The sequence below is a fragment of the Astatotilapia calliptera genome, chromosome 23, assembly GCF_900246225.1.
Source record: "Astatotilapia calliptera chromosome 23, fAstCal1.2, whole genome shotgun sequence".
NCBI classification, from domain to species: domain Eukaryota; kingdom Metazoa; phylum Chordata; class Actinopteri; order Cichliformes; family Cichlidae; genus Astatotilapia; species Astatotilapia calliptera.
This window is the reverse complement of record NC_039323.1, coordinates 1,097,133-1,123,861: the sequence shown is the minus strand read 5'-3', so window position 1 is coordinate 1,123,861 and position 26,729 is coordinate 1,097,133. Positions and strand designations below refer to the sequence as shown.

Here is a 26,729-nt window from a genome sequence, read left to right as displayed (position 1 = left end):
CTCATTTTGTAACCGGAAGGTCGCCGGTTCGATCCCCCGGCTCTCTGTCCTGGTCGTTGTGTCCTTGGGCAAGACACTTCACCTACCACCTACTGGTGATGGCCAGAGGGGCCGATGGCGCAATATGGCAGCTTCGCTTCTGTCAGTCTGCCCCAGGGCAGCTGTGGCTACAACTGTAGCTGCCTCCACCAGTGTGTGAATGTGAGAGTGGATGAATAGTGGCATTGTAAAGCGCTTTGAGGGTCTCAAAAAGCGCTATATAAATGCAATCCATTATTATTATTATTATTATTATTATTTAACATTGATATTATCCTATCTCTCTCCATATATGTTTATATATATGTTTGATGGATTTATCATTAAAATTATAAAATAGAGGCTCAGTTCAATTGTATTACTATTATTTATTTATTTAATAAAATTTTTGAAGCCTAAATTGTCCTCTTGATCCTTGAAAGGTTCTGCTATGTGAGCAGTGGCGGTCCTAGCCTGTTTGGCGCCCCGGGCAAATAAAATAAAATAAAATTCAATAAAATTCAAATAAAAATAAATAAATAATTTTTTTTTAAATCAGTTAAAATGACAATCAATCTAATTGAAACAGTTGCATGTTATGGACTTGGCCTCAAGGATTCGTAGTTTAGATTTAAAAGCACTTAATGAAATAAATTCAGTCTTTTTCCTTCTGCAGTTTGTTCCAAGCCGAGGGTGCTAAATGGACAAAAGCTATTTTACCAAATGGAACAGAAAGCAACAAGTAACCATGCGGACGAAGAGAATACCGACCAGCATGTTTCATTACAAGCAGGGAACATAGATAAGAAGACAGCGACCCAAGAATCGCCTTATATTTAAAACTGTATAAATGAGAGTTCCTCCGACTTACCAAAGCAGACCGTCCTACCTGAGAGTATAACTCACAGTGGTGAGTCTGAAATTTACGGTTAGTGATGAACGTCAGAGAAGCCGTGATGCCGCCCCCCACCACGACCGTGTCGCCCCTATCAAAACCCGCTACTGTATGTGAGGCCAGGTGTAAAGGTTTTGGAATAATAGTAAACGAAAGATCACCCAGCAGCAGATACATACGGACTGTACAGAGATGACGTCCAAAGAATCCCGAGTATATTTATTGGGTAAAAAAAATCAGACGCTGTTGCTAGGACAACGGAACGCTCCACTAAAACTAGTGGTGTCAGAATACAAATAATACAAAACAAAGTGGAGATTAGCTATTTTAGCTGCTATTTAGCTGCTATTTGCTATATAGCTGCTATTTTATGTAGCTTACGTGAACTAGTCAATTGTGCCTCCTCCCACTGAGGCGGAAAAAACAAACAAACAACAAGAAAACGCGGGTGAAACACAAAGCCTTTGTGTGACACCTGTAGTACCACCGCTAACCCAGCAGGGGGCGCTGCTCTCCTACAAACCCCTGTGAGCAACAGGGTGTCTTTATTGTATAGAATCTGGTGTGTGTGCCTTTTCCCTCAACTTTTTCAGCTCAGCCTGCCGCTGCTGTTATTTAGGCACAGAGAAAGGAAGTAGCGACAGGCTAGCTGGTTAGCCGGTCTGAAATCACACCGCCTGCGAGGAAGGAGGAATTTTTATCCCCCCAAACGATTCTTTGCTGTTTAATGAGCGCGTTTAAGTGGTCTTCGCGTTCCCCTCTCTTTCATTTCAGGTTCTTTTCTCCTCGGATTGAAACCTTCAAACTGATTGAGCTTTGTCTGTTTGGGACTTCACCGTTCTTAGCCTGCGTGCTGTAAATCAGCCTTATTTTCACCAGAGGAGAAAGGAGAGGGGGAAGAAGAGTAGATTATTATTTTGTTTTATTATTATTATTTGTCAGCAGTTGGTTGAATCGCGGGGAATGCTTTTGAGGATTACACCGCGACGATGAGAAAAACAGACGGCAAAGGTACGTTAAAGTCAGTTTGCTTGAGCTCGTAGCTTTTTACGAGCTCCTTCTTTCATTTTGTTTAATGAGAACGTTTTTACAGTAAAGTCCTAAATGTGTTGTAGTGTTTTTACTTTAGTTGCTGTTGCTATGTGTTTTATTTTTAGGGTTACCAGGAACATCATTGACGGAGCTGTTATAGGAAGTTAATGTGAGGCGGCTCATAATGCGTTAACCCTTTCACCGTCCCCCTTCAAAGCCCCATTTTAAGACACGATATCAGGCAGTATTCCCAGTTTTTGGACCGGTTGTGGTGATAGCAGCATGTCTGTTTGTCAAAGCATGTCAGTGACACCCAGTAGCGGAGCTGCATCCGTTGTGTGAACGTCCGAGAATCGAGGCAGACTCGTTGCAGTGCAGTGTCCGCGGGCCCGGTTAGGTTTCTGTCACCGGGCTTCTCACAATGAAAGGATCCCACTTGTTTTGTGTTGGGTGACATAAATCCAGCCAGAATTATCCAGGAAGTGTCAGCTGTTGTTGCAAACTGTCGTGCATGTGGCACATGAAGACATGAGAGATTGTAGCCCTAATTCATTATTGTTGCACAATCAAAGGTGACGTCTACTCGTACACAGAGCTGTGCTAAAGCTCGAGTCGACCCTCGTTTCTTGTATTTTGGTAGGAAAACGAAGGAAAAGTTGCAGCGATTTATGGAAAAGTGCAACTGTAAATCTAAGTCCGTTATACAGGGCAAACCACAGATGGCCCAATTTTCTAATGAGCCTGAAAACCAGTGTTTGGTATGATTTCTTTAAAGTAGTTTCAGGAATAGTTCTCCAGGCTTGTTCAGAGTTCGTCCTTGGATGCTGATCGCTTTTTATTCCGTTTTTGTCCCGCGGTGTTTCAGTAATGTTCAGGTTCGGGCTCTGGGGTGGTGATAGTGGTTTTTGTGACTCACCTTGTTGGTACAAAAATACTACTTCATGCTTGAAGAAATGGGACCAAATGACATGTTTTTGCAACAGGCTGCTATCAACAAGTGCCTAAAGACACAAACGGCTTCTTTGCCAGGTTTGCTGTGTGGGGATGATACTGATTCATCTTTTGAGTTATGTACCTTTTTTATGCTTTAGTGATTCATAGGTCAGTGACACAACAAAGAAACAATAAGAAGATGGTCTGGTATGAAGGCTGCAGGCAGCTCCAGAAAACCTTTATTTATTTATTTATTTATTTATTTATTTATTTATTTAGAAATTGAAAGTCTAGCTCCTTGGAGACAAAATATAAAGAAATGGGAGATGACCGCATACTTTTTCTGTAGTATTAAAGTATTCTGTGGTACTTTTATTTTCATATCAAGCTTAAATATTGCCTTTATCTCAGGACTGCATTGCAGCGAGCCAAGATTCAAACAGTTAACTGACTGTCTGGCTTAGTAATATCACTAATCACAACCCCTGCATAACTTTCCCACCTCTCATTTGCATCTGCTTTGGGGAACTACTGTTAACTCAGTTTAAAGGAAATGCCTGGTGGTGTTATCTGGGTAACATTTATAAAGAGGTTTCCCAGTATTGTTTAAGTATAGTCATGTCCAAATGTGTGCAGAACCTTAATGAATCCTTTCAGATCACTGCCTCTGTGACGACTGCTACCGTCTCAGTGGTGGGAAAAAGTAATCATACAGCGCAGTATTTACTCCCTCCTTGTTTCTGTCTTTCCATTTCTCATTTACTGAATTGTGGTTTAACTAGAAAGTCCTTTGCTGCAATTTTGCATTCACACTTCCTTTTGACACGCTGGTAATCACATGCTCAGGAATGGGTTGAAATAAGGGGACAGACCAGAAAGTGGAAAATTATAGCTGTCAGCTGGTGTAGGGGTGCACAGCTTCAAGTTGTTACCTTGTGACCCAGGCGTTATAGAAGTGGGTGGGGGAAAAACTTGTTGACAGGAGGCTTTCAGTGTTTTCATTGCATGAGCAGGTGTGTCACAATTTTCACATGTTGTTAATTAAAAGGTTTAGTATAGAAATATTAATAATGTTGCTGTACGTGTTAAATGACACATTTGGAAATGGTCCCAATGACATGTGTGAGTAGCTTTTACTCGTTTGTATAGTATCATTAGTATAGAAGTATGAAGCTTCTGCATGCAAAAAGAAAGTGTCAGAACAGCTCTTGGACCCTTTAAGAATAGACTTTATATTTATTATTAGTTTTATTATTTAGATAAATATCTGTCTGAAGTACAGACTGTGTGGGAACTGCGGGGTCTTGGATCATTATATTTGAAAATTATTTGGGGATAGAAGGAATCATGACTGGAAGATGAGCTTTGTATGAACATGTGGATTTAAAAAGAGAAATGGAGCCCTTTCTTTATCTCGTATTGGCTGATCCCACATAGACCTGTGACATTATCTCCAGTGAATTATTAAAACAGGTCCAACATGCAGGGGACTAGTGCTTGTTTGTGTTAGTCTGCATCACCTGGTTAGCTGAAAATATAAACTATAATATTGAAGCTCAAAATTGATTACAGTGCAGTTTTTTAACCCTGTAAATTTCATCTGGTTAGGTCCTTTACGAGGCCACAAAAATGCTTTAGTGACAGCCTGTAACCAGTTTTCAGAGTAAGATTACAACAATGTGCACGACTTCATTAGATTTAATGTTGTTTATTGTGCCGCTCAGCCGATAAACATCACCTCATAATTTTATTCTGTGCACAGTCACTGCATGTGTAATATTTTGCTGAAACAAGGTGTTAACCACATTCTCCAGCTGTAATGGGAAGCTTTTGTGGGTGTGTACAGCAGATCTGATTATATGGGACCTGCTGACTGCGCAGCGATGCCAGTTAAACATCAGGATATCGTCGGTGTCCCCGTCTGTCGCGTTCAAAATTAAATGAACCCCCCGATCCCCGAGAGAAAGCTCAAAGATTCGATTTGCATTTATTAAAAATGCTTCCTGTTTTATAGCTATTCATAGAAATGTTGGCTATTTCCAGAAATGGGATGAATGCCACTGTGACTCAGATGTGAACACACCGTGCTCTTTATTCTCACATAAATCCAAAGCAGAGATGCAGTATTACTCGGACTCTTCCCCCACTTTACCCAAATTCCCACCAACTTAAATTTTTGCAAACGGCCAAACCCCCCAAAATTATACAGACCTCCTTAAAATGCATGTAAACGTTCAGCCAGTCCACAGAATGGCCCTCTGCCATCCTTTGAAAGAAAAGAGCCATATGGCCCCCACTAATGGTTTGTTGTCTCCAAACCCCGCTGCAGATCTGACAGTGGTTCAAAGATGGGGGAGGGGACCTAAAGCCAGCCACATCTCCAGATCAGCCTTCAATTTTAATTGTCTAAACATCCTGTTGGATGTAATTGCGTAAAATTGTGAATGTAAAAGATTTGCTTCTATATCGCTGAGCTGTTATTTCTCACGGACTGCGGGAGAGCTAGCTTTCATATTCGGCTTTGACTGATTAAATGTCACTCGGTGTGTTAGTTCTTCCCACAGATATCAGTTTGTAAACCGATAGAGCTGTACAAAGCCATTGGCCTACTTATTTTAAATGTATGTAAAATAAATGCAGAGCTGTGGCTGATTGGGATCATTAAAGTGAACCACATTACAGGAACTTTTGTTGTTTCTAAACGCTGCGCTTATCAAGCTGTTTTCTGCAGCGACACCACAGCCAGGAAGTTGTTTTTCAAGGTTACGAAGGGGTAGAAAGCAAATACAAATATACTGGTATATTTTTACATTGATGTGATGTAAGATTACTTGTGGTTAGCTAGTTACTCATAATCATCTTATTTTGAACTGGTGACTTGAGACGTGTGAGGCTATTTTCTCTTGGCACTCGGCTAAAGCGGCAGTGTAGCTTGCAGAGGATCGGCCAGCACCTCTGCCTAGTATATCTTATCTCAACTGTTTTCATGGTCACATGTTTTGGGGGAGGGTTTCTAAAAGTGAATTACTCAGAAGCTATTTGGTTTCTCACACTACTCATGATCAGAGTGAGAAATTGGGTTAAAATGGCCACTGCATCCACTGCGTTTTCAGTTTTTCAGAGTGTGTCTGCATCCTTCTTTTACTTTTAAAGTTTTCTGACAGAATGAGGACAGGAGAACAGGTTGAGCTATAGCGGGCTGTGGTACCGCTGTGTTTGCTAACAAGTCACTGTTGCAGCATGCGTCGTCTGTACATGCAGCTGGTGTACTGGCATATACAGGCTACCTGTGAAATGATGCAGACACCTGCAGTCCCGTGACACTGCAGAGCAGCCTCAGTAGGTCGAATAGATCAGCCACCGCGGCGATCTCTATATCCTGTAAGCAGTGGGCAAACTTGAATTGAACCGAAAGAATCACAGATTTATTTTGGGGACTTTTACTGTGGATAATAAAACTGTACTGTACAAACTGTGATTATATATAGAGGAAGTTGTTGCACCCACAGCAGATGTTCCTCACAGGAAAATCCCTTACTCTCTCCTCATAAGTCGTAATCAAATCTCATTACTGGTTTTGTTAGCAGGGATTTGATTTGTTTGAGTATAATATCTGTTCATCAACAGGTCATGAATAAAAGGAAAATGCACAGATTTCTGTTAAATGCGCTCACACAATCACTCTTATTCTCTAGCTGTTGAACATGCTCGTGCTGTGTGTTGTCACCCGGTCTACATACTGCAGCATAGTCACGCAGTATAAAACCTGAATGTTTTATACTGCGTGAGGTGTAGAAGGCACTGGTAAGGGCTTGGCCAGGAGAGCCTGACATGTAGAGACGTGCGTGCGCGGGCGTGCGTGCGTGCACATACAATGCTACTGAAGAGGACGGGCTTCACTCTGACTCTTTGTGGGCTCAGGCAGTTTTATAGCATCATCACTCAAAGATGACATACCAATCAGCTGATTGTGATGAGTCCGACTTTCTGATTCCCTTTAGTGTTACTTTTTCACTTGGTAAAGCAAACTGGGAGTACGAATCCATGCAGAAAGAAGAACTGGGACACCAGCATGCGCCCATGTTTGTGCTTTCTGTGCATTGCAGTCTGTTACAGAAAAGCTCCGGCCTCTCTGTGGCAAACATCAGGCAAAAAGCTTTGCTTTCTGCAGAAACTGTTAGCTGACATTTGTAGCATGCAGTCATGGTTTTGTTGAGACTGAACTAGGGAGTGAGTGAACAAGTTGGTTTATGTAAGCAGCCGAAGAGACGCAAAATGAAGGCGAGTGGTGGAGTGTTTCAATTCCAAAAAGTCCTTGGTAACTCTCCTAGTCTGCTCTTTCAATGTGGTAAGCTCAATTTATGGGCTTTATAAATAGTCCCAGCTGTAATGATAGGGTACAAGTGAGGAAAAGGCAGGCTGATCGTTTATGGATGGCCTACTTACAGTGCATTTGTTTGCTGCGACTTATTCTTCGCTCAGTCATCACTGCAGCTGTCAAACACATCACGTCAAGATGAGAAGTCTAATTTGGATTATTATGATTATGACGAATGTGCCAGTTTATGTTCTAAGTGTAGGCGCAGTAATAATCTGTTGGTTTATCCAAAATATACAAATCAATAATTTTCCATAGTAAAAGTGCAAATTGGTCTAAAAGGTGCACTTAAACCTCCAGCAGTTCAAGTACAGTGATTTCGTATGCCATTGGGTTCAAGTCAATGTGCTGCATCACGATTGTTTACATTCAGAGACTGTTTGCGTCACCGTGGCAACCATGCGAACAGGCTTTTAGAGACGCGGCAGCTTTTTAGCCCAAACCCGGATCGTTGTCTTAACAAACTTCGTAAATTTTAATGACAATTTGTTAAGTTCATAAGGTGATAAAAGTGATGCAACTAAGGAAAATAAAACCCTGTGGCTTCTGGTGTGAGCAGAGAAATGATTCATGCCATCAAATGTGGATCTTTTCACTCTCTGAGTAGAAAACATACAAATCAATAGATTAGAGGCTGTGTTTCTCTCACAAACTGCTGTGAGGCTGTTTTGTTATATTAGCCAGCTTTCTGATTTCCAGTCTGACATGTCTGGCTGGAGTCTTTCTGTCACTCCTTCCTGTGTAGGAGGTTACTGTCAGCCTGACTGGTTGATGGCTGCGGCGAGCTGTAACCTCTCCCTCCATCCTCTGCGTGGTCACTGATCCCGTCCCTTGGCTCTGGATTATGGGCGACAGGGACACACCCTGAGGCTTTATTTGCTGTTGCTCTGCGCCTGAGTGTCAAATGTTATGGTTAAGCACGGTTAATAAAAGCCAGTCGCATTCTGTGTTGAGTGAATCTATGGTGTGTTCACAGTAGGGCCGCCACAAACGATTATTCTGATAGTCGACTAGTCACCGATTATTCGACTAATCAGATCATCATCCATTGGACGTACAGCATACACCAGCAGCATCTGCTCTTATCTAACTATCATTAGCTTACAGCTTTAAGTGTTTACGGTGCTAACTAAAAATAAAGACAAGATGATAGTTTATTAAATTTTAATGACATTTGCAGATTGTTTCGGTGAAGTTTAATAAACTCCTTGCTATCTAAACTATACCAGGACACCGGAGTAAATTCTGGAGCATCTCACACTTCTGATGATCAGCTGTCTGCTTGACGTTTATTCAGCTGTGTAAAAACTATAACTTTAATCTCAGCCAAACCGATTTACTCAGGAACAAATAAAATACTAAAAAAAGCCAAACAACAACATTGTTAAGTTATCTAAGTGACTCATATGTCATGTTTAACCTGAATAGCGAAAGACGGCGGTGGGTTTGAAAACGATTAGCCGGGAGTCCGGTGTTCTCACGGCTCTAGTTAGCCTAGCCCCCGCCTAGCTATCGAGCTAGTGGGTAACAGACGTCTCAGAAAACGTCGGAGCGCTTTTGAAAATATGTGGTGTCCTGATAAACTGAGCAGATATTTGAGGTTTACACAGCTACATTCTCGCCTGAAAATATGTTAAACGTTTATTTTGTGACCCAGAAAGAATAATAAGAGTAATATTCAAACTAACTAGCTGCCGCCATTGTTGGAAACTGAGCTGGGCTGCGCTATGAATTCTGGGACACAGCTCCTTCTTCTTCTTTGGTGTTTAACGGCAGCTGGCATCCTTGTACATGCAGTGCTGCCATCTTCTGTTTCAGTCCGTTATTACACTCTTAAATCCTGCTACTTATTCCTGCGTCTTTTGTGATCTTACAAAGCTTCAAACGACGCGTCGACTATTAAATCAGTCGTCGACGATTTTGATAGTCGACATAATCGTGACTAGTCGACTAATCGTGGCAGCCCTAGTTCACAAGGTGAAATCTTAGTTTTTCTACCCGTTTGGTTCTCCTGTATGCTCACCAGCAGGATCACCTTTGTCACAGATACATTTGACTTAAAAATAATACTTAAATAATCTTAATTGCTGTTTCCAAAAAGCACGTTTGTCCCTTATCTCAAGTGCTAAATGTGTGTCTATTGCCCCTGTTGTACTGAAGGCACCTCTGTAGTTTAGCTACCACGAAAGGTCAGTTTAAATTGTTTTTCTTTTAGTTTACCATTTTAAAAAAAGCTCATTTTAAACAACTTCACTCAGATTCTTCAAGTTTCAAAGAGCAAAAAGCAGAAACTGGGTTGGACTTGTTTATATGTTGGTGGAAGAGGACGTTAGCATCATTCCTTAGTCATTCCTTTTGGAATGACCTGAGGGGAAAAAGAAAAGGATTATTTCATCCAGGCTGGGCAGTCTAGGTGACAAATCATTCCTGTTGCCTGTGCCAGGGTAGAAAGAAGCCAGTGTTACAGAGGACATTGGGAAAAGTGGCACAGATTGAGACTTTTGCTTACAGCTTTCCTTACAGCACCAGGTGAAGCACGGGGAATTTTACACAAGTAAAATCCCGTTTGTTCAGTTTGAGCAGATGTCCATTTAAACATGACGTAGTTTGATCTTTGGAAAATGCAATACCACATATCAGAACTGCATTTATTTTTTGGTACAGCTTTTCTTACGTTTGTTAGCTTTTTATTTCATTTTCGTGTGTGTAGCGTGGACGTGTTGGCACAGCTTTGTAGTTTAAGGGTTGAACTGTGTGTCCCATTGTGCCGACTGCAGCTTAGTCTCACCACTGGATGCCTGAAGGGCTGTGGAGAGTAACAAGAGAGGGGAAAGAGAAAAAACCAAAGACAGAAGAGCACAGACGAGGGAGGCATAGAAGAGCCAAGAGATGGAAAGAAAGAGCCGAGCCGAGGGCAGGAACAGTAGACCTCGGCTACGCTATTGGCTGAACTCCAGTCTGCCGTGTTTGTTTTTGCTCTATTTTTACCGTGCAGTCTGACACTGGTCACTGATGAATGGCTCTATATGTAAGTTGCATTTCATCTCACAGAAATCATTCAGGATGTCTGGCTCAGGTGGGAGTGTTAGGAGACGTGATGCGGTCCATTAAGGATGGAAGACGAGGACTGGAGAAGAACATGTGCTGTTTGGAAAATAGCTTTAGTGTCTCGTCAGTTGAGCGTAATCCGGGGTTCTTGTGGCAGTGGTCATAAATTTATGTCGTTTTGCTCTTACGTTTGTGTTCGTTAAGCTTTGCGGAAATGTACGTGGGTTGTGTTTGAACAACACGATTCTCGAAGTTGAAACTGAGGTCAAAGCGTGTACGAGACACTGGATGAGTACTGTTAGTGGCTTTAAGGTGCATCCAAATGGTTTAAACATGCTGTTGTGAACCACAGACACTACATCTCACTTTCTTTCCTGCTGTGTTGTTTCTACTATGATCAGCTTTGTAGTACGTGGCATTGTTCCCACCTGTCTGGCTGTTTAAATTTCACCTGATGAACAAAGGCATGCGTCTTGAGTGTGGCATGTGAACTGGCTGTGGGAGTAAGGGATTGTACATATAGTTGGTGCAGAGCAGCGACTATTCTGGTGTTACAATGGAGTCATGTGTTTGGGAGGTGTTTTTAGTGCTGGTAGCCCACATGAGTGAGCGTGTACAATAATCCCCTCTGTTTGCCGCCTTCCCTTTGCTTCCTTTTCTCTCCTTCCTGATTTCTGTCTGCAGCTGCCCCACATCTCCAGATGACATACTGTAGGTTTGTGCTTGCGATAGCAGTTTATTGCGCTAAGAAGGGGCGAAGCGTTTCCTATCTAATAAACACAAGCGAAATGGGCTTGTGTAAACCAGGTTGCATCCAGAAGGTGGACACAGCAACACAAAGCAGCATATTTCACACCAGAAAGCCCCTCAGAAAGATGCTAATGATGACTTCCTATTTTAAATGCGGAAAAAGTCCAAATAGAAACTTTTATTGTGAACTCTGGTGAACTCGGGGTTTTTCCAAGTAAATCTCATTAAATGCTCAAACCTTATAAACCGGTCCATGACATGGGACACAGTACAGTAAATTCATGGAGGTCAGCAGATATTTTCATGAATGATTTGGAGTAATCAGATTATTAATCACTTGGTGATTCAAATGTCAGCAAATGGTGAATAATAGCTTCTGAAATCAAAGTTGCATCTGATCAAATGAAGCGAGTGTTTGTTTTTTAATAAATCACTAAAAATGTAACAGAGTGGAAACATTTTAGCGCGATCTTACTTCATTATTAGTTATTGACCATTTTGTCAAATGTAGAATATATTCAAGGATTAAAGGAGGTTATGCTGGTATTTGTTGTTCTGTTCACCGTAATAAACTTTTTTAGTCTAGGAAGGAGAAACAGCCAGCATCCTGGAAGAGTTCACTGCCGACCAAAACTGGTTTATTAGTCGTACGTGGCTCCAATGACTTGTCCGGAAAGCCCTCCGGAGTAACGTGTCGCCACCAGCCAGCGTGGTTCCCACAGCAAGCCAATCGCACCGAGCAGCAGCTCCTGGGTTGCATTATGTCAGACATGCAACAGCCTCATTGCAGTGCACACGTCGAAAGCTGGGATACTCTTTGCATGTTTATTTGCATTAAGATCACGTTTTCGCTGTTGCAACTCAATGCCCGAGGTTTGAAAAATAAAAAACACTCCTAATATTTTGTGTTACATTCGTAACTGTTTTGTTGACCTTTCTGCTTCACTCGCTGGTGCTTGCCCTCTGGTCTGACCCGCCCGGGTTACAGACTAGTAAAGAGGCATTACATGTAAATCAGAAACACCTGAACACGGGCTTTTTATAGTCCGGAGCGCTTCCTCAAGCTCGTCCGCTCTCCTCTACTCGAGGAGACTTTGCATCTGGACCGAGTTAAACCAGCAGCACCAAATGTTTGACGGTGGGGAGCAGAGGGGGTGACCAGCAGGGGGTCGAATGGGAGGAGCTGGAGGTAACTCTCTGACAGACAATGATAGGACGGAGGCAAAGGGGCACAGCAAAGGGAGCGGTTACAAACCCAGCAGTGCAGATCAGGCTGACGGTTGGTGAGACGAGGGGGAGTGTAAGGCCGTGGCCTGGGCCTCCTGGATTATTGCGGCGCTGTGAAATGTACATGAAGTAATAGTTTACAAATGTCAGCTCTCCTCCACAGCACAGGACGAGAGACGAGGAACACAGCAAAGACTGTAACGTTGTTTTTAAACCTCTGTGGGGGATTTGGGGTCATACCTTCCTCCGAGGGATGTCAAATGAACAGCTGCCCGTTTGTCAATACATGACTCAGACACATGATATTGGGAGTAGCAGATCAATGCGGTGCACTCAGATGACCATGTTATAATTGATTAGCACCGTCCATCACAGCTGTGGACTGCTGGCTAACTCTCATTTGGTTATGGTTTTGAAGAACTGGGCGCTCGCTGTCATGTTAAATATTTATCATCTCTCAGCGGACTTTGAGTTTATCATCTCTAATAATGTCTTCCTCTTCTCTTCCGTGTAGCGGGGAAGATGACTGTGACTGTGAGCTCTGTTGAATGAATGGGATAATATCATCAAGTCAAAGACTGGATCCCTGTGGCTCCTCTCTCCTTTATCCTCCTCTTTAGACGGAGCAGCAGATGCTCCTCGGCTCTGGTTTTATTGTTTGTGGCTGGCCAGCCTGGGAGCTTAAAGACGGAGGGGGAGGAGATGAGCTTTCAGTGCCCTTTTCTTCTTCTTCCTCCACTCTCTCCACAGTTCTCCCTCTATATCTGTGCTTGTCTTATTCAGCCCAGTTGGTGACTGTTGGATGAGTTAATTCCCTGATTGAGGTTTTTGGTCCCTTTAAACAAAAGGCTGTGTCTTTGAATAGACCACATGGCTCTAATAGGAGCCATTCACTGCCATTTTGGGTGCAACTGCACCTCCTATAGAGCCTCAGCCCTGAGGCTGATTTACCACCACTCAGCAGCAGCAGGAGCAATCTCTGTCTGTCTTTCTGAGTGCGTCTGTCAGCATTAGCCAGAAACCACATTCAAAGTTACAAACGCACACACACACAGTGAATCTGAGCTTCCTTTTCGTCGGTGTCACAGAGCACAATGCTGCCTCGCTTTGGCAAAGAGCCAGATCCTCTCATCCCCGTTAGGTCATGCAGAGACAGCGTAGCGGTGATGGATACCTCGGCGGCCCCAGCTCCGCTTTCCCTCGGGACAGCAAAGGCACTTTTCTCGACAGCATGGAGGCCAGCCGCGCAGATGCTCCCCGTAACGGCTGCACGTAGACTCGAGAAGATAAAGTCATTAGAAAATCATCGTAAAACTAATGATTACATTTAAGTTCAACTAGAGCTGGGCGATAGAACGATAACGATATGTATCGCGATATAACTTTTACTCGATAGAGAAATTAAGCTACCGCGATAGACCTCGCCGCTCTTGTCCTCTTTAAAAAAAAAAAAAAAAAAAGGTCAGCCAATCCAAATTAAGTAGCGCAGAGCCGAACCAATCACAGCCGCAGCGTCACGTCGCGTGACTTGTTACGTGCAGCACAAGTGCCAAGCCGCACGTGTGTTTGTTTGGGAAGCAGCCAGCGGGTAATGGAGGAAATGAGTGTGCCGACTAGAAAAATCAACCGAGCGTGACCGAAGAGAAAACAGATGATGGTTCCAATGAGATTGTCGAACGGAAGAGCCATAGAAGTTCCGTAGTGTGAAGGTATTTCAGCTATTTCAAGTCTGACAAAAAACAGAGTAGCGTGCACTGTAAATTGTGCCGAAAGCAAGTCTGGAAATACAATAAACTGGTGCATGCGTCACACTGTGCGCCACGTTATTGTTTCGGTGAAATGAATTTCTACAATACTGTTAATTCTACTCTCTGCAGTGTTTAAATGCTTACATATACACACAGTTACTGTCCCTCCACACATACGACTCGGTTCTGCTTCTATGCCCCAGCTTTGTTTACTTTTTCCCACCGAGGCTTCTAGACTTCTGATTGGCCAACATTTCTGCACGGTTAGGAATCTAGCGCCACCTGCTGCTTTGGCATGTTCATAGCAGCGTTTTCCTTCATTTCTGCCTTTATGTGTGGACGGGATTATTTTTTAAAACAAAAACAGAAAATCTCAGTTTTCAAAAATACCCGTGTACGTGTGGACGTAGCCTCAGTCTCTGACTGGAAGCGCTAATTCGTCATTCGGCTTTTGTCAGACTAAAGTAACTGTTAAAACTGTTTGAAAAGCTCAGCTATACAACAAGGAGAGATTGAGAATTTCCTTTTAGTTCTCAGTTTATTTGATATTGACAAAAGTTAGTCAGTTTTGTCTGTTCTTCTGTAAAACAAACTAAGATTTATTTTTAGAATTAATATTTTGTTTCTAAGTGGAATTGACAGTTTAGTCTGTTTTGTTTGTTCTATTTTGAAACTTAAACGCTTTAGCGGCTGCCTTTTGTGTAGTTTGCAATATTTGCCTTTATTTATCTGAAAAAGTCTCATGTTCCTTAAGTACATCTACCCTGTTGAACTTATTATGGGAAATAAATATTTAAATAAAAACAAGCTGCTGATTATTTCACATTTTACTTGTGAGCAACGGCACATTTAAATCTTACAAATATAGTTATTTGGCTTATATCGTGATAGATATCGTTATCGCCTGAAATGAAAAAAACATATCGTGATATGAAAAAATCTCATATCGCCCAGCTCCAAGTTCAACACAGATGTTCAGATTGTTCAACAATTTCCTCCACTTCACAAACACATCTAAAAAAAACAAAACAAAATGCAAAGCTTTATTTAACGTTTTGTCGAGGTTTGGGGATTGTCAGGATATCTGTATCAGAATTATAGATGTCAAAAATAAAGTGGTCGAAGTAAGAAATCAATGAACCTGAAAGGAGAAAAAAACTCCCACCAGCAAACTATACAAACCTAAAGTACACAGTCACGGTTTTGTGGAGGGGGTGTAAACGTGTGCAGAGCTGTATGCAACGTTTTTACAAAACTGCAGAAAACGTTTCATTGTGCTTTGATTGTTTGAACCTCTCCGACCTTTCATGAGTTTGGTTCCACTCTGAAACGTAGACGTATGAATCTGCCAAAGTCTCGTTACACTGTCACTTGGTGAGTCACATCCACAAGTGTCTGCTTTTGACACTCACGATGAGCAGTGTAATCTTCGCTCATTGCAACAATCACTCAGTACGTTTTATGAAGTCAGTAGGTGTAGTGCGAGCAGCTCATGGGTCTGCACACGGTGCGTTCGAGCGCAGCACTGAGCTGTAGGTCTCGTATGTTCTGGTCATCATACATATAAGATGTATGGAGTGCAAATCTGTTACAGCGCCACTGAAGCGTGGCGTCACTACATCTGTATAAGAAGATGCTAAATCTCATGGTTGTGTGTGTGTGTGTGTGTGTGTGTGTGTGTGTGTGTGTGTGTGTGTATTTAAAAAAACAAAAATCCCAGATATGTAAAGCAAATATCTTCTCAACAAACAAGAATAGCAATAGTAAAGTGCTATGTGTGATAGACCAGCATAAAAAAGATAACGGAGACGATGTATATAATGTAAACAACCTGGTTGTTCCATCTCTGAAAAAGAATCCTAACGCTCAGCTTCAGTTCAGTCTCCTCTAACGGTCATGTCCGTGGAGCGTCATGTCTGAGGTGGGAGCTGCTTGCAGCTATGACTCATGGGAAGCATCAGGCATCTTCTCATGGCGCTGCAGAGGAATGTTGGGAGTCCACACACACACACTGCTGACATCATAGCCTGCGTCCTTGTGAGTCCCATAGTATTTGAAGTTCATGAGCCTTCTGCCTCATCATATGTGTCATTAAACCATTCACTTCCTGTCAGCTCGTGTGTTGTTACTAATTGGCTGAGATGTGTGTGTCCTGTGAGGGTGTGTGTTGGTGTTTGGAGCTCCATTAGGGGTCAGGTTTACCGTCTGTAGCGCAAAGAGCACAATGTCCACAAGTTTCCAAGTAGGATTATAAAGGCTACACTAACTTTCCATATAAAGGCAAAATATTTATTTTCTCTCTTCACTAACCAGCGTCGTTCCTCGTCTTCTCTGGGTGGACCTTTCTTTGAATGTGGCTGAAGTGGATGGAGGCAGGCGAGGGACTAAGACCTGGATGGCTTACTTCACTTTTCCAGCAAAAATTCTTGTTTTACTGCCAAGTCTTGCTTCTGTTATGATGAAGTGCTTGTTTTATTAAGCTATTTGGTCTCTGTGCAGTCTGTCACAGGGGTAATCGACTTCTTCTGTACTCTTTCCTGGATCGTGTTTATCATCGCTCTTTTAAAATCGTCTGAAACATGACGTATTAGAAGAACCGAAATATTTAGTATAAACAGCGTAGCTCAATGAAATGTTAACCACACAACTGACTTGAATAGTTGTGCAAGCTGTGCATGAACATGTAATGAGTGGGCGAGGAAAATAAATATATCAACATTAGAAAGCCTCTTGGCTTGAGATACTGTAATATCTGCAGGAGGTGGTTTATTAAATAGATGTTCCCGTGGATGTCCAAACCTTTGCACCTGCTACAATTACTTATGAATTTCTATTTGTTATTTTCCCATGAAATGAAGATTATTGGGCTCCTTCAGTTTTTAATATGATACTGATACCTTGGCTGTGAGTATCTGCAGATACCAGGGTTAAATGAATGACTTAACCACTGCTTTCATAATCTTTGTTTAAAATTAAACAAAAGATAAATGCATTGAAAATTAGAAAATGTAGAGTTGTTTCATTATTTAGATTTATTTGCATTGGTCTAGTCATAAGGCGGTTGTGTACTGCTGTCATTTACAGACATGATAGCTTCTGCTTTTGGATGTGACAAGAGATGGCTGAGGTGAAATCCTTTTAATCGTCTTGACAACCGAGGCTTCGATTCCACTTATGTTACCATAAGTGGAATCGAAGCTTCCTGAAAAGCATGTAAAGGAGCAATTGAGCAAGAGAGAAGTGTTTTTGAGTACAAAGCTGCTGCAAACAACCAAAGAGCTCTTTGTGTAGCAGCCTGAAATGTCTGCTTTGCTGTTGGCTTCCTCCGCTGCTACTGTAGCTCCTGCTAACACCTGAGGTAGTAACCACAGGGCCCACGTTAGCCTGCCTAGCCTTCTGAGTCAGGAGGGCTGCATCCCTATTATCAACATTTGATGCGAGCCTCCACTTAAATGTCTGCCGGCTTCTTTTCACTAAAAAAATGGGTCACTTCTCCTGGGTTTCTCATGCTTTTGCATGCAAACAAATCAGCTCAGTCACATTTTGCTCGTGCAGCTGAGTCAATTTACTGCAAGCCCATTTTCAAATTTTATTTGTGACATACACAGTACTGTATGCAGTGAAATGCTTACACTTAAAGTTAAAAATAAAATAACTGTACAACAAAATACACAATATAGAAATATATAAGAATATATGAAGAAATATAGAACAATAACAGCAGCTGTACGAGTAATAAATGGAAATGAAGAAATATACTGTCCAGGGTTGTGCAGTCCACATGTGTGTCTTGTGCAGTGCAAATATGCTTAAAGTGATTTATTTAAGTGACTTAAGTGATAAAGGGATTCAATCAGATGACCACGCAGTGTAGTTGTGCAGCAGCCACTAGTGTAAACAAAGTCCAGAAAGTCCAGTGTGTGTGTAAGAACCACATGTGTGGGTCAGTACTGTGTGGTGGTGTGATTGAGAGACCGTATCGCCTGCGGGAAGAAGCTCCTCCTCAGTCTCTCTGTGTTGGTCTTCAGGGAGCGGAATCGCTTTCCTGACCTCAGCAGAGAGAACAGTCTGTTGTTGGGATGGCTGAGGTCCTTCACCATCTTCCTGGCCTTGGTCCAGCACCGCCTGCTGTAGATTGAGTGCAGGTCAGGGAGCTCGGAGCGGATGGTGCGCTCAGCTGACCGCACAACCCTCTGTAGAGCTCGTCTGTCCTGCATGGTGCTGTTCCCGAACCAGGTTGAGATGTTTCCCGCCAGGATGCTCTCTATGGTGCACGAGTAAAAGTTCCTGAGCACCTTGGAGGGCAGTCTGAAGTCTGTCAAGCGTCTGAGGTGGTAGAGACGCTGTCGGGCCTTTTTCATGTTGATGTGACAGGACCATGACAGGTCCTGCGTGATGTGAACTCCGAGGTATTTGAAGCTGTATTTGGTATTTGGCTGGACAATGCAGAGGTGGGGGTGAGCGGTGTCTGATTTTAATTAGCAGCAGAGCTTGTTATTACTGTGTTCTGCTGCCCACAGTAAGCAGGTAAAAAGCCCCTCTCTATCAGCCCCTCGTAAGCAGCTGAAGTGCCAGGCTAAGCCTACGCAAAGCAGACGCCCCACAGTCTTATCTGAGGAATGCGTGGCATCGTCACCGAGGATCTCCTCTGCAGGGAGGAAGCTTTATTATCTCAAAGCCTCTTTCTCCTTTGATTGTCCCCTGAGACCACTCGTAGATGTTTACTTTTTCCTGCCTGTGTCTGCAGATTTTTTTCTTCTCTTTTTTCTGTCACTACCTTTTTATTTTAAGATATATTTGATTTTCCTTCTGTGCACTGCTGCTCAAATTGAGCTGCAAATCTTCGTGCCTTGCATACGGATACTGTAGCCGTGTGCTTTCTCTGTTAAAGCTAGCGTAGAGAGAGCCGCTCAGGAGTTATTGAAAGATTCAAACCAGACGGAGCTCATGATGGAGGATAATGATTGTGCTGTCCTTTGTGGTCTCTAAAGTTTTGCATGCCTTGGCATTTTACAGGCTTGCATGTTTTTGGGACTGTGGTCAGCAAGCCTGGCAGAGCCACAAGCTCATGAGTCTGAAGTTGCTCTCCTTTTCCTCTAATTCTCAACTGTGGCCTCGATAATTACAGACTTGGCTTCATGAAGATGTCTTTGTTGTTGCATTTTTGTATTTCTCCATTTTATATTATGTAGTTTCTTTTGTACGCCTTATAGAGTTAATCCCTGCTGTATGTTTTTTTTTTCCAGTTAAACTTAAAGTGAACAGATGATGCTCATTTATCACAGAGGCAAAAGAAAACTGCAGGAAACACAAACGACCAATGAAGGCTCCAGATTAACTGGTTAGAACACATCAGTTGCTGGGTAGCCTCGTGTGGTTTGCTTTGCTTTCTTAGTTAATCCAAAACATGAATTTCTTCATGAGATGCTAATTGTTGTGTAATTATTCTTTCTTCAGCAGATACTCCTGCAATTAACGAGTCAGGGAAAAGCCAGAACATTGGCTTTGCTACCGTTGCACAACTGGATTTTTGTGCACATGAAATGCGATGTCATCTTATCTGAGCTAGCCAACTATCTGCAGACTGACTCTGTATTCACGATTTTTGTCATTCACCAAAGAGTTTAATTGAAAACAAACTTTATGATGGGGAAATTAATCATTCATAATTGAGAAACCTCATGTGTCAGTGCCTCCTTTCTGTAGCGGTGCTTAATTTGGGGATTTCTGTGAGTAAAACTTTCCCTTTTTTTGCGTCTGCTTCAATGACAGAAATGATAAACTATCCGTCTTGGTACTTACAGGACTCGAGCCAGGATCGGTTTACCAAAGCCGGCTGTTCACCCTGCAGCGATTTAAGCCAGGTTCACGTTTCCCCAAGAGGGGGCTCGCAGCGAGCGCAGCGTGCATTACTGATGCACAGCCACGCTACGTGATCCATCACTAGCAAACTTTACCCAGCTGCTTCTCCTGTGATTCACACTCAGCTGACCTGTAGATCACTGTTCTGCATTACGTTTGTGATAGACAGCATTAACTTGGATTATATTCTTTGGCTGTGACCCAGCTGGATGTTACAGTGAATCAGTGCTCAGCACTACTTCAGTTCTGCTCCAGGTGACTTCTAATGAATCTGCAATAACAGCCAGACTTTGAGTCAGTGATGTAAAGCTGTCATCGTGCCAGCCTGAGATACTCATACATCTCCAGAGTTGTTTTAGTCTAAAGTAAACAGATTCAAAGAAGTGACACTTTACAATGATTCGGATGCAGTTAGGCTCTGCATGAGTCTGTAACGATGCTGTTGGGGCGTGGGCGCTGTTGACTTTAACAGGGGAACCGCCAATAGAAAACCCGGGTGGCAGCACGTGTGGTCCACCAACTGGAGAAGTGCTTAACTTGGGGGTGGGGTTAAAATAATGTCCCAGCTGATGTCATACAATTCACTTCAAGATACAGCTAAACACACACAAACCGATTTAAAGCCATACAAAGTTTATTTAAAAGACATCAAGGAACCAATAAAAACTCTGACTGAAAACCTCAAACTTTAAAGAAACTTTATTTCTGAGAGAATTCAGATCACCATCTTTTCTTTTCTTTTTTTTTTTATGATGGTCACAGCGATGTTTGTCTCCAGCAGCAGGAGTAATAATGTTGTTTTTCCTCCTGTTCCTGTTTGCAGTCACGCCTCCCTTCATATAGTCTCACACATGGACACTATGTCACTTAAATAGTATTTCTTTGCTTTACGGGCGATAAAGCCCATGATGGAGACAGAGTTTCCATTAAAAGACTTAAACTGCCAGAGCACTAAAATCATCATCAGCACTTCATGGTGCAACAAGAAGTTGCAGAAAGTTCCTCTCAGGGTCTGCTGTGTGGGCAAAGCTGTTGCTTTTAAATAGATTTTAGATTGAAACATGTTAATGCAGGTAATAACCTACCTCCCATACTTACAGCCTAAATACACATATCTTCTGCTGTGATAAAAATAGGCAGGTTTCACTGGTTAATATACTGGTAACCTGAAATGAGAGCGTGGTTTCTTCTTTTCTTTTTAAATAAACCTTTGGAACGATGAGATGATGCTGTTGAACTGCAATATTACATCTAAACGGTTTAGCCGATGCTTTGAAAGAGCCGGTGTCTGACTGTGTTGCAGTTTAACTGCAGTAAATGTTACTGCAGTTGTGCCAATCATGTGATTCGTCATGAAGACGTTTGTCCCTTACAGCATGAGGGCGAGTCTGGGAGCTTCCCCGTGGTGATGAAGTCAGTCAAGTCCATAGTAAGGAGTGAACAGCTCTCGGTGATCTGCTGGAAGTTGTGCAAAGACTGTTTTGTGTTGGCAACATGTCAGCAGTGAAAATCAAGTCATTGGCAGATAGAGATGAGTCGTTGTGGTCCAGAGTTGCTTAACTTAATTAGACCTGAACCAAGTGGTGCAGCATACATTACTGCAGTTGTTTTTTAAGACTGAATCATGTGCAGTCATTAGCCCAGTTGTGGTTTGCCCTAAGTGCTCTCAGCATTTGTGTCTTTGTTGCTATCACTAAGCGGAAGGGTTGAATTCCTGTGCAGCGTCTGCAGCTGCAACTTATGGTTTCCCTAGCAAGGCCGTGTGACGTAAGTGATGTGACAATAATATGCATCTGATGCTTGACAAACGCGTCGTTTTCTCTCTCGTTGAAATGGATGTGTCTGACCTACTTAGATGACTGAGCTGTTTTTAAAGACCGCAAACATGGAAGGGCTTTTTTTTTTCAGTCAAATATATTTAAATCAACATATATTGACCTACCAAACTCTTACATTTACTTATATAGAGCTGTCTGCTAGGTTAATCAGCAGGATACTTGGAGTGAAATTCTGTGGGTGAAATTCCACAGATGAAATCTGATACTGAAGAGAAACTATTTCACTTTGTGCTTGATTCATTGTTTAGACCTGTGAAACGCTAAAACGATTTATATTGGAATTCAAAAAGTCATGTTCGTAAATAAGCTCTGGACAATGTGAGAAGAGTTTTTATTTTAACATGTCACGTGTGGGAGGAGGTGGCCTCTTTCACATACTTTGTGACTATACTGGAAATACTTTGACTCCTGTGTGAAGGTGTGCAGGAGGCAAACTGAAGATATTTGCCTGCCACACTCAGATTGAGGCAAATGGATGTGTGCAGTTGTGACCATATGATTGGGTTGGACACATGCACCATCACCTGTTAATGTCTGCAAAGGTAGTGTCACTCCTTTCATCCTTGCACTGGAACATGCCTCAGCTGCACAAGTGTAGTCTTATTCTGTGGGAAACTCAGCACTGTCTTCTTTAGGCTTGACACCAATGTTTATCTGTAATCTGTCTTCTTCAGGTGCTGCGTAGTGAGAGAGAAGCGGTGTGTGCGGCATGCTGAGGCCACACCCCCTGGCTCAGAATGAGTGTCAGAGATGGCGCTGCCAACATGGCAACGACTGCAGGTGGGGGAGGCGGGGGAGGCGGGCAAGCTAACCCTGTCGATCAGGATGGCCGCTCATACACGCTCCAGATCTATCCGAGGTTGGCTGCTTACCCATCCACCTGCTGCAACCTCAAGTGAGTATCTCACCTGGAAAATAAACATCAGCATCAACCGTTTAGTTAGTTTGTCGTTGCTTCATTTATTTTTATGCGCACAAAGTTATTGCACAACTTATTTATAATAGTTTTTTTAATCTGCCCTGCTTCTATCAGAGTGCAGAAGGATGCAACGGCTGCTTCGGTGATCTCGGACGCCGCTACGGCACTGGGGCTGGACCCCAGACGCCTGTACGTGCTGGCAGAGGTGAAGGAATGTGGTGGGGAAGAGTGGGTGCTGGAGGCCGGAGACCTGCCGGTACAGAGGTTCCTGCTGTGGCCTCGAAAAGCACAGGAGCAACACCCTCAGAGCCTTGGCTTTTACTTCTTACTACAGGTAGAGTTGACAGCACACGACACGTTACAGTCAGCTCAGTCAACGTGCTTCTACTCTCTGTTTCTCCTTTAGTGAGAAAAAACAGCAAGTTGTTAAACCCTAGATACAAGTTTGCAGACTATTTATGGAAAATGTAACAGAAAAGGCGAGAAAATCATTTTTCCAGCACATGTAACAGCAGCATGTGTGAGACGAGTGCTGTTTGGCCCTGGCCTTGATGATTTTGGCCGGTTTGAAGGAATGCAAACAGCCCGGAATATTTTTAACAGTCTCAAGAAATCAGTGTGTCAGTTTGACGAGTAGACGGCTAATACGTGCTGTTTTTGTCTTTATAATTTAATCCAGGAGAGGAATCGTGATGGCTCAATCCGTTATGTCCACCTCCCGATGTTGTCCAAGGAACAGGAGGCACAACGGCTCGCTGCCAGGGGCTTCCTTCCCCCTCCCCAGGATGATTTTGCAGACCTCTGCAACCTCCCCGTCCTCAATGAGGACAGCATATTAAACAACTTGCGCACACGGTTTCACAAGAAAAAGATCTATACCTATGCAGGGAGCATCCTCATCGCCATCAACCCCTTTAAGTTCCTGCCCATCTACAACCCTAAGTACGTCAAGATGTACGAGAACCACCAGCTGGGCAAACTGGAGCCTCATATTTTTGCTATCGCAGATGTGGCCTACTATGCTATGCTCAGGAAGAAGGTCAACCAATGCATTGTCATCTCTGGGGAGAGTGGCTCAGGCAAGACCCAAAGTACCAACTTCCTGATCCACTGTCTGACTGCTCTCAGCCAGAAGGGCTACGCCAGCGGGGTGGAGAGGACCATCCTGGGTGCTGGACCAGTTCTGGAGGTAAGATGCTATGTGTGATGGCTGGGTCTGTCTCTACTCCAGTGGACAATTTAATTGAACTGTAGCTCAGCTAATTTGAATTAGCCTAGCCTTGCCATGCCTTAAACCTTAGCTGATCCAGCTGCAGGGACTAAAGAAAGTATATTAAAAATGTTTACATAGACCCACGGGTGCAGAAAAAAGATGGTTTGGACTGAGAGCTGAAGTCCACACAGGTTGCCACATCATTAGGCATACGCTTCTTTGTCATTTTTTAATCTATATTGGACCATAATTTACAAAATGAGCATCAGTCTGTATTGAAGAAGACCTGAAATTAGTAATCGAGACTATAAACTCGTTAGGAAAGTGTTTACCGAAGTAATGGGTCACATAAGTTTTCCCATAGACTTCTACACGATCTCACTTCCACTTCCTTAGAACCACTGCAGGTTTAAGGTGCCTCCACATGGGCGTCGCTCCTCAGAGTGCCATACTTATTTACTGCACTGGTTTCAGTCAGTTGCTCTCTTGATTAGGTCACATCGAGTGGTGAGAGCACTTCCTCAGAAGTGACTCATGATTTTGCTTAGACGTACAAAAGCACAGACACGAGATGAAAAAACTGCAGCGAGCTACATTTGGAGATATTTCACAGGTTTATATGTCTGTAGTTATGAATGGTGAAAACATCTGAGCTCATGTCGAACTGAGGAAATCTATTTTCAGGCTGCTGCGTGGGCTAACATGACAGAGCCTGTTTTTGTACAGTGTAAATGTCTGTGGCATAAAGAAAGAAGCAGGTAAAGAAAGAAGAAATGAAAAAAAGGGAAGTTGCTTTATTAACACCATCATGTTGCTTCATTGCCTTTGAAAATGCTGTGGGAAGCCAGGCAAGATAAAAGGCTTTGTATTGGTTTCCTATCTGCTTTTGAGCGCACAGATGATTTTGATTACATTTGCAGTGCTGGTTTACGTAGCTGAAGGTAAAACACAGCTTTTCTCTGACTTCTGTCTTTGACAGGAGAAATATGTGCCCGTTTAATTTGGAGCTAAACTTTGACCAAACGGACTTTTGTCAAAGTTTCGGTCAGGTGACCGTACGTGTTCCTGCTTTCTGCTGTGAGAAACTGGATACTTGTACTGACTCGCTCTACAACCGCTGACAGCTGAGACTGAACCAAAACGATAAACAAAGTGAAACGTAGCACTTGGTGTAAGTCGCTGGTGGGTAATTACGAATGATTAAAAAAAAGAATTTTCCATAGTATAAAAACAGCACAGAGGCGTGGCCGGGTCTTTGAACAGCGCGTCTCAGGACAGGAAAGGGCGGTGCTAATCAGATGAACTGCACGACATGCATGCACATATTCAAATGTCCACTTTGGAGCTCATTACACGAAGTCTTCTGTCCGTCAGGCTGCTATCACAGTTTAAAAAACAACATAAAAAACATAAATCGTGCAAATATGTAGGTAAACGCTAACAGCTGCCTACTTTTACATTGTTTTAACAAAGCGCTGCAGCATAACGTGCAGCTGTTGCCTCTGCTCGAGCTGAAACTCGGAGCTACGTGGCAAAGAACAGAGTCGACTTGGTTTTGTTTATTTTTCATCGGCGTAATGAGAAACGGGGTCTCCTCCACTTTCACATATGGAAGAATTTACCTCTGGTCAGACCTCGAGCAGCATTATTATTGTCAAGTCATTTTCAGCATTCACATCATCGTCTCTTTGTACTCTCTTATAAGCAGTGAGTGTTGTCTTACATTGTATTTTGTAGATTAAGTCAGCTTTGAATATTTTCCACAGTGTGTTAGCCCTGCAGCATCGACTGAATTCACCATGATGCTGTGTGCAGATGATGACAGATAAAAAGCTTCTGTCTGCGGCTGCAATGAGATTTCAGGCTGGAAAGCCCTGCTGCACATTCACCTAAATGCCAAGTAGACAAAAAGCAGAAATCCCACTACTTGTTTTTAGTTTGATAGCCTTCGTCAGAGTGGGGAAGCGATTACTCTCGGTCCTGATTTGGAAGTAAATCTCTACATATTTTTCAGTTTTAATGTTGCAGAAGTGGGGCTAAAAATAAACCTCTAGTCAGAACAGCCGCATGTGGAATGTGGTTTATTCAGAGCACAAAATGGTGCAGAGAAGCGAACCCCCCCACCCCGATCTCTGAAAGTAAGTCTGTAGAGCACGCACTGCTTGGAAACAGAACTAAGTAAAAAAAGAAGTTTAACAAGAACTGGCCACAAGCTGTTGGCTGAATGGCAAGAACAGAGGGTTTGCCATAACTTGCAGTAACTCAGTGTGTTCATCTATCATCTGTCCCATCTCTGACGCCGCCCCTGACTCAGTATTCGAGCTCTTCCTCACAGAACTGCTGCTGCTTTATTCAGATGCATTTGAATGAGCGCAGCCTGGGTCCCTTGATGTGTGTCACTCTGTCAGAGTCTTTGGTTCTGGATGGCAGGTTGAGGGAAGAAGGGGAGGAGGCAGCAGAGGCTTTTCCCCTTCAATCAGCAGAGTTCTGGTCCCTCTGGCAAACACAGTGCCTCTCTGCCGTTTACTCCCAGAATGCAATGGGTGTGTGCTATGTCAGTCCAGAGCTGTGGTTGCAGGGCCAGACAGGGAGACGAGTTTGGCCTTTACTGGCCTGGTCAGCGGAGGAAATGGCGATCGGGTTGGGTTGCATCTGGGACCGGTCACGCAATCGCCCGGGATATTGACCAGCTGTGCATTTCCTCTTGGCATCATTACAGCAGCTAAAGATGGGTTTTACTTAGAGACGTGGAAACTTTAGTGTTTTTAAGGTTTGCTCCTTAGCGTTAGCCTGCTGAAAGACTCTTCATGTGAAAACAGCTGAGATGGCTGACATGAGGCAAATGTTCTTTACTCAGAAATCAAATGT

General features: G+C 43.0%; 1 protein-coding gene across 5 annotated transcripts in view; it reads left to right on the top strand.

Annotated features, from left to right (window-relative positions):
• Nucleotides 1-1,442: 1,442 nt before the first annotated feature.
• Nucleotides 1,443-26,729, top strand: part of LOC113015645 (myosin IXB) — a 57,906-nt gene continuing 32,619 nt past the window's right edge. For 3 of the 5 annotated variants that reach the window (XM_026157726.1, XM_026157728.1, XM_026157727.1), the window contains exons 1-4: nucleotides 1,443-1,924; nucleotides 22,404-22,624; nucleotides 22,763-22,982; nucleotides 23,328-23,837. In XM_026157726.1, the coding sequence (XP_026013511.1) occupies nucleotides 22,467-22,624; nucleotides 22,763-22,982; nucleotides 23,328-23,837 (888 nt within the window). In that variant the 5' untranslated portion in view covers nucleotides 1,443-1,924; nucleotides 22,404-22,466. The remainder of the gene's footprint in view (nucleotides 1,925-22,403; nucleotides 22,625-22,762; nucleotides 22,983-23,327; nucleotides 23,838-26,729) is intronic. The other 2 variants (XM_026157725.1, XM_026157724.1) reach the window with 1 other exon arrangement.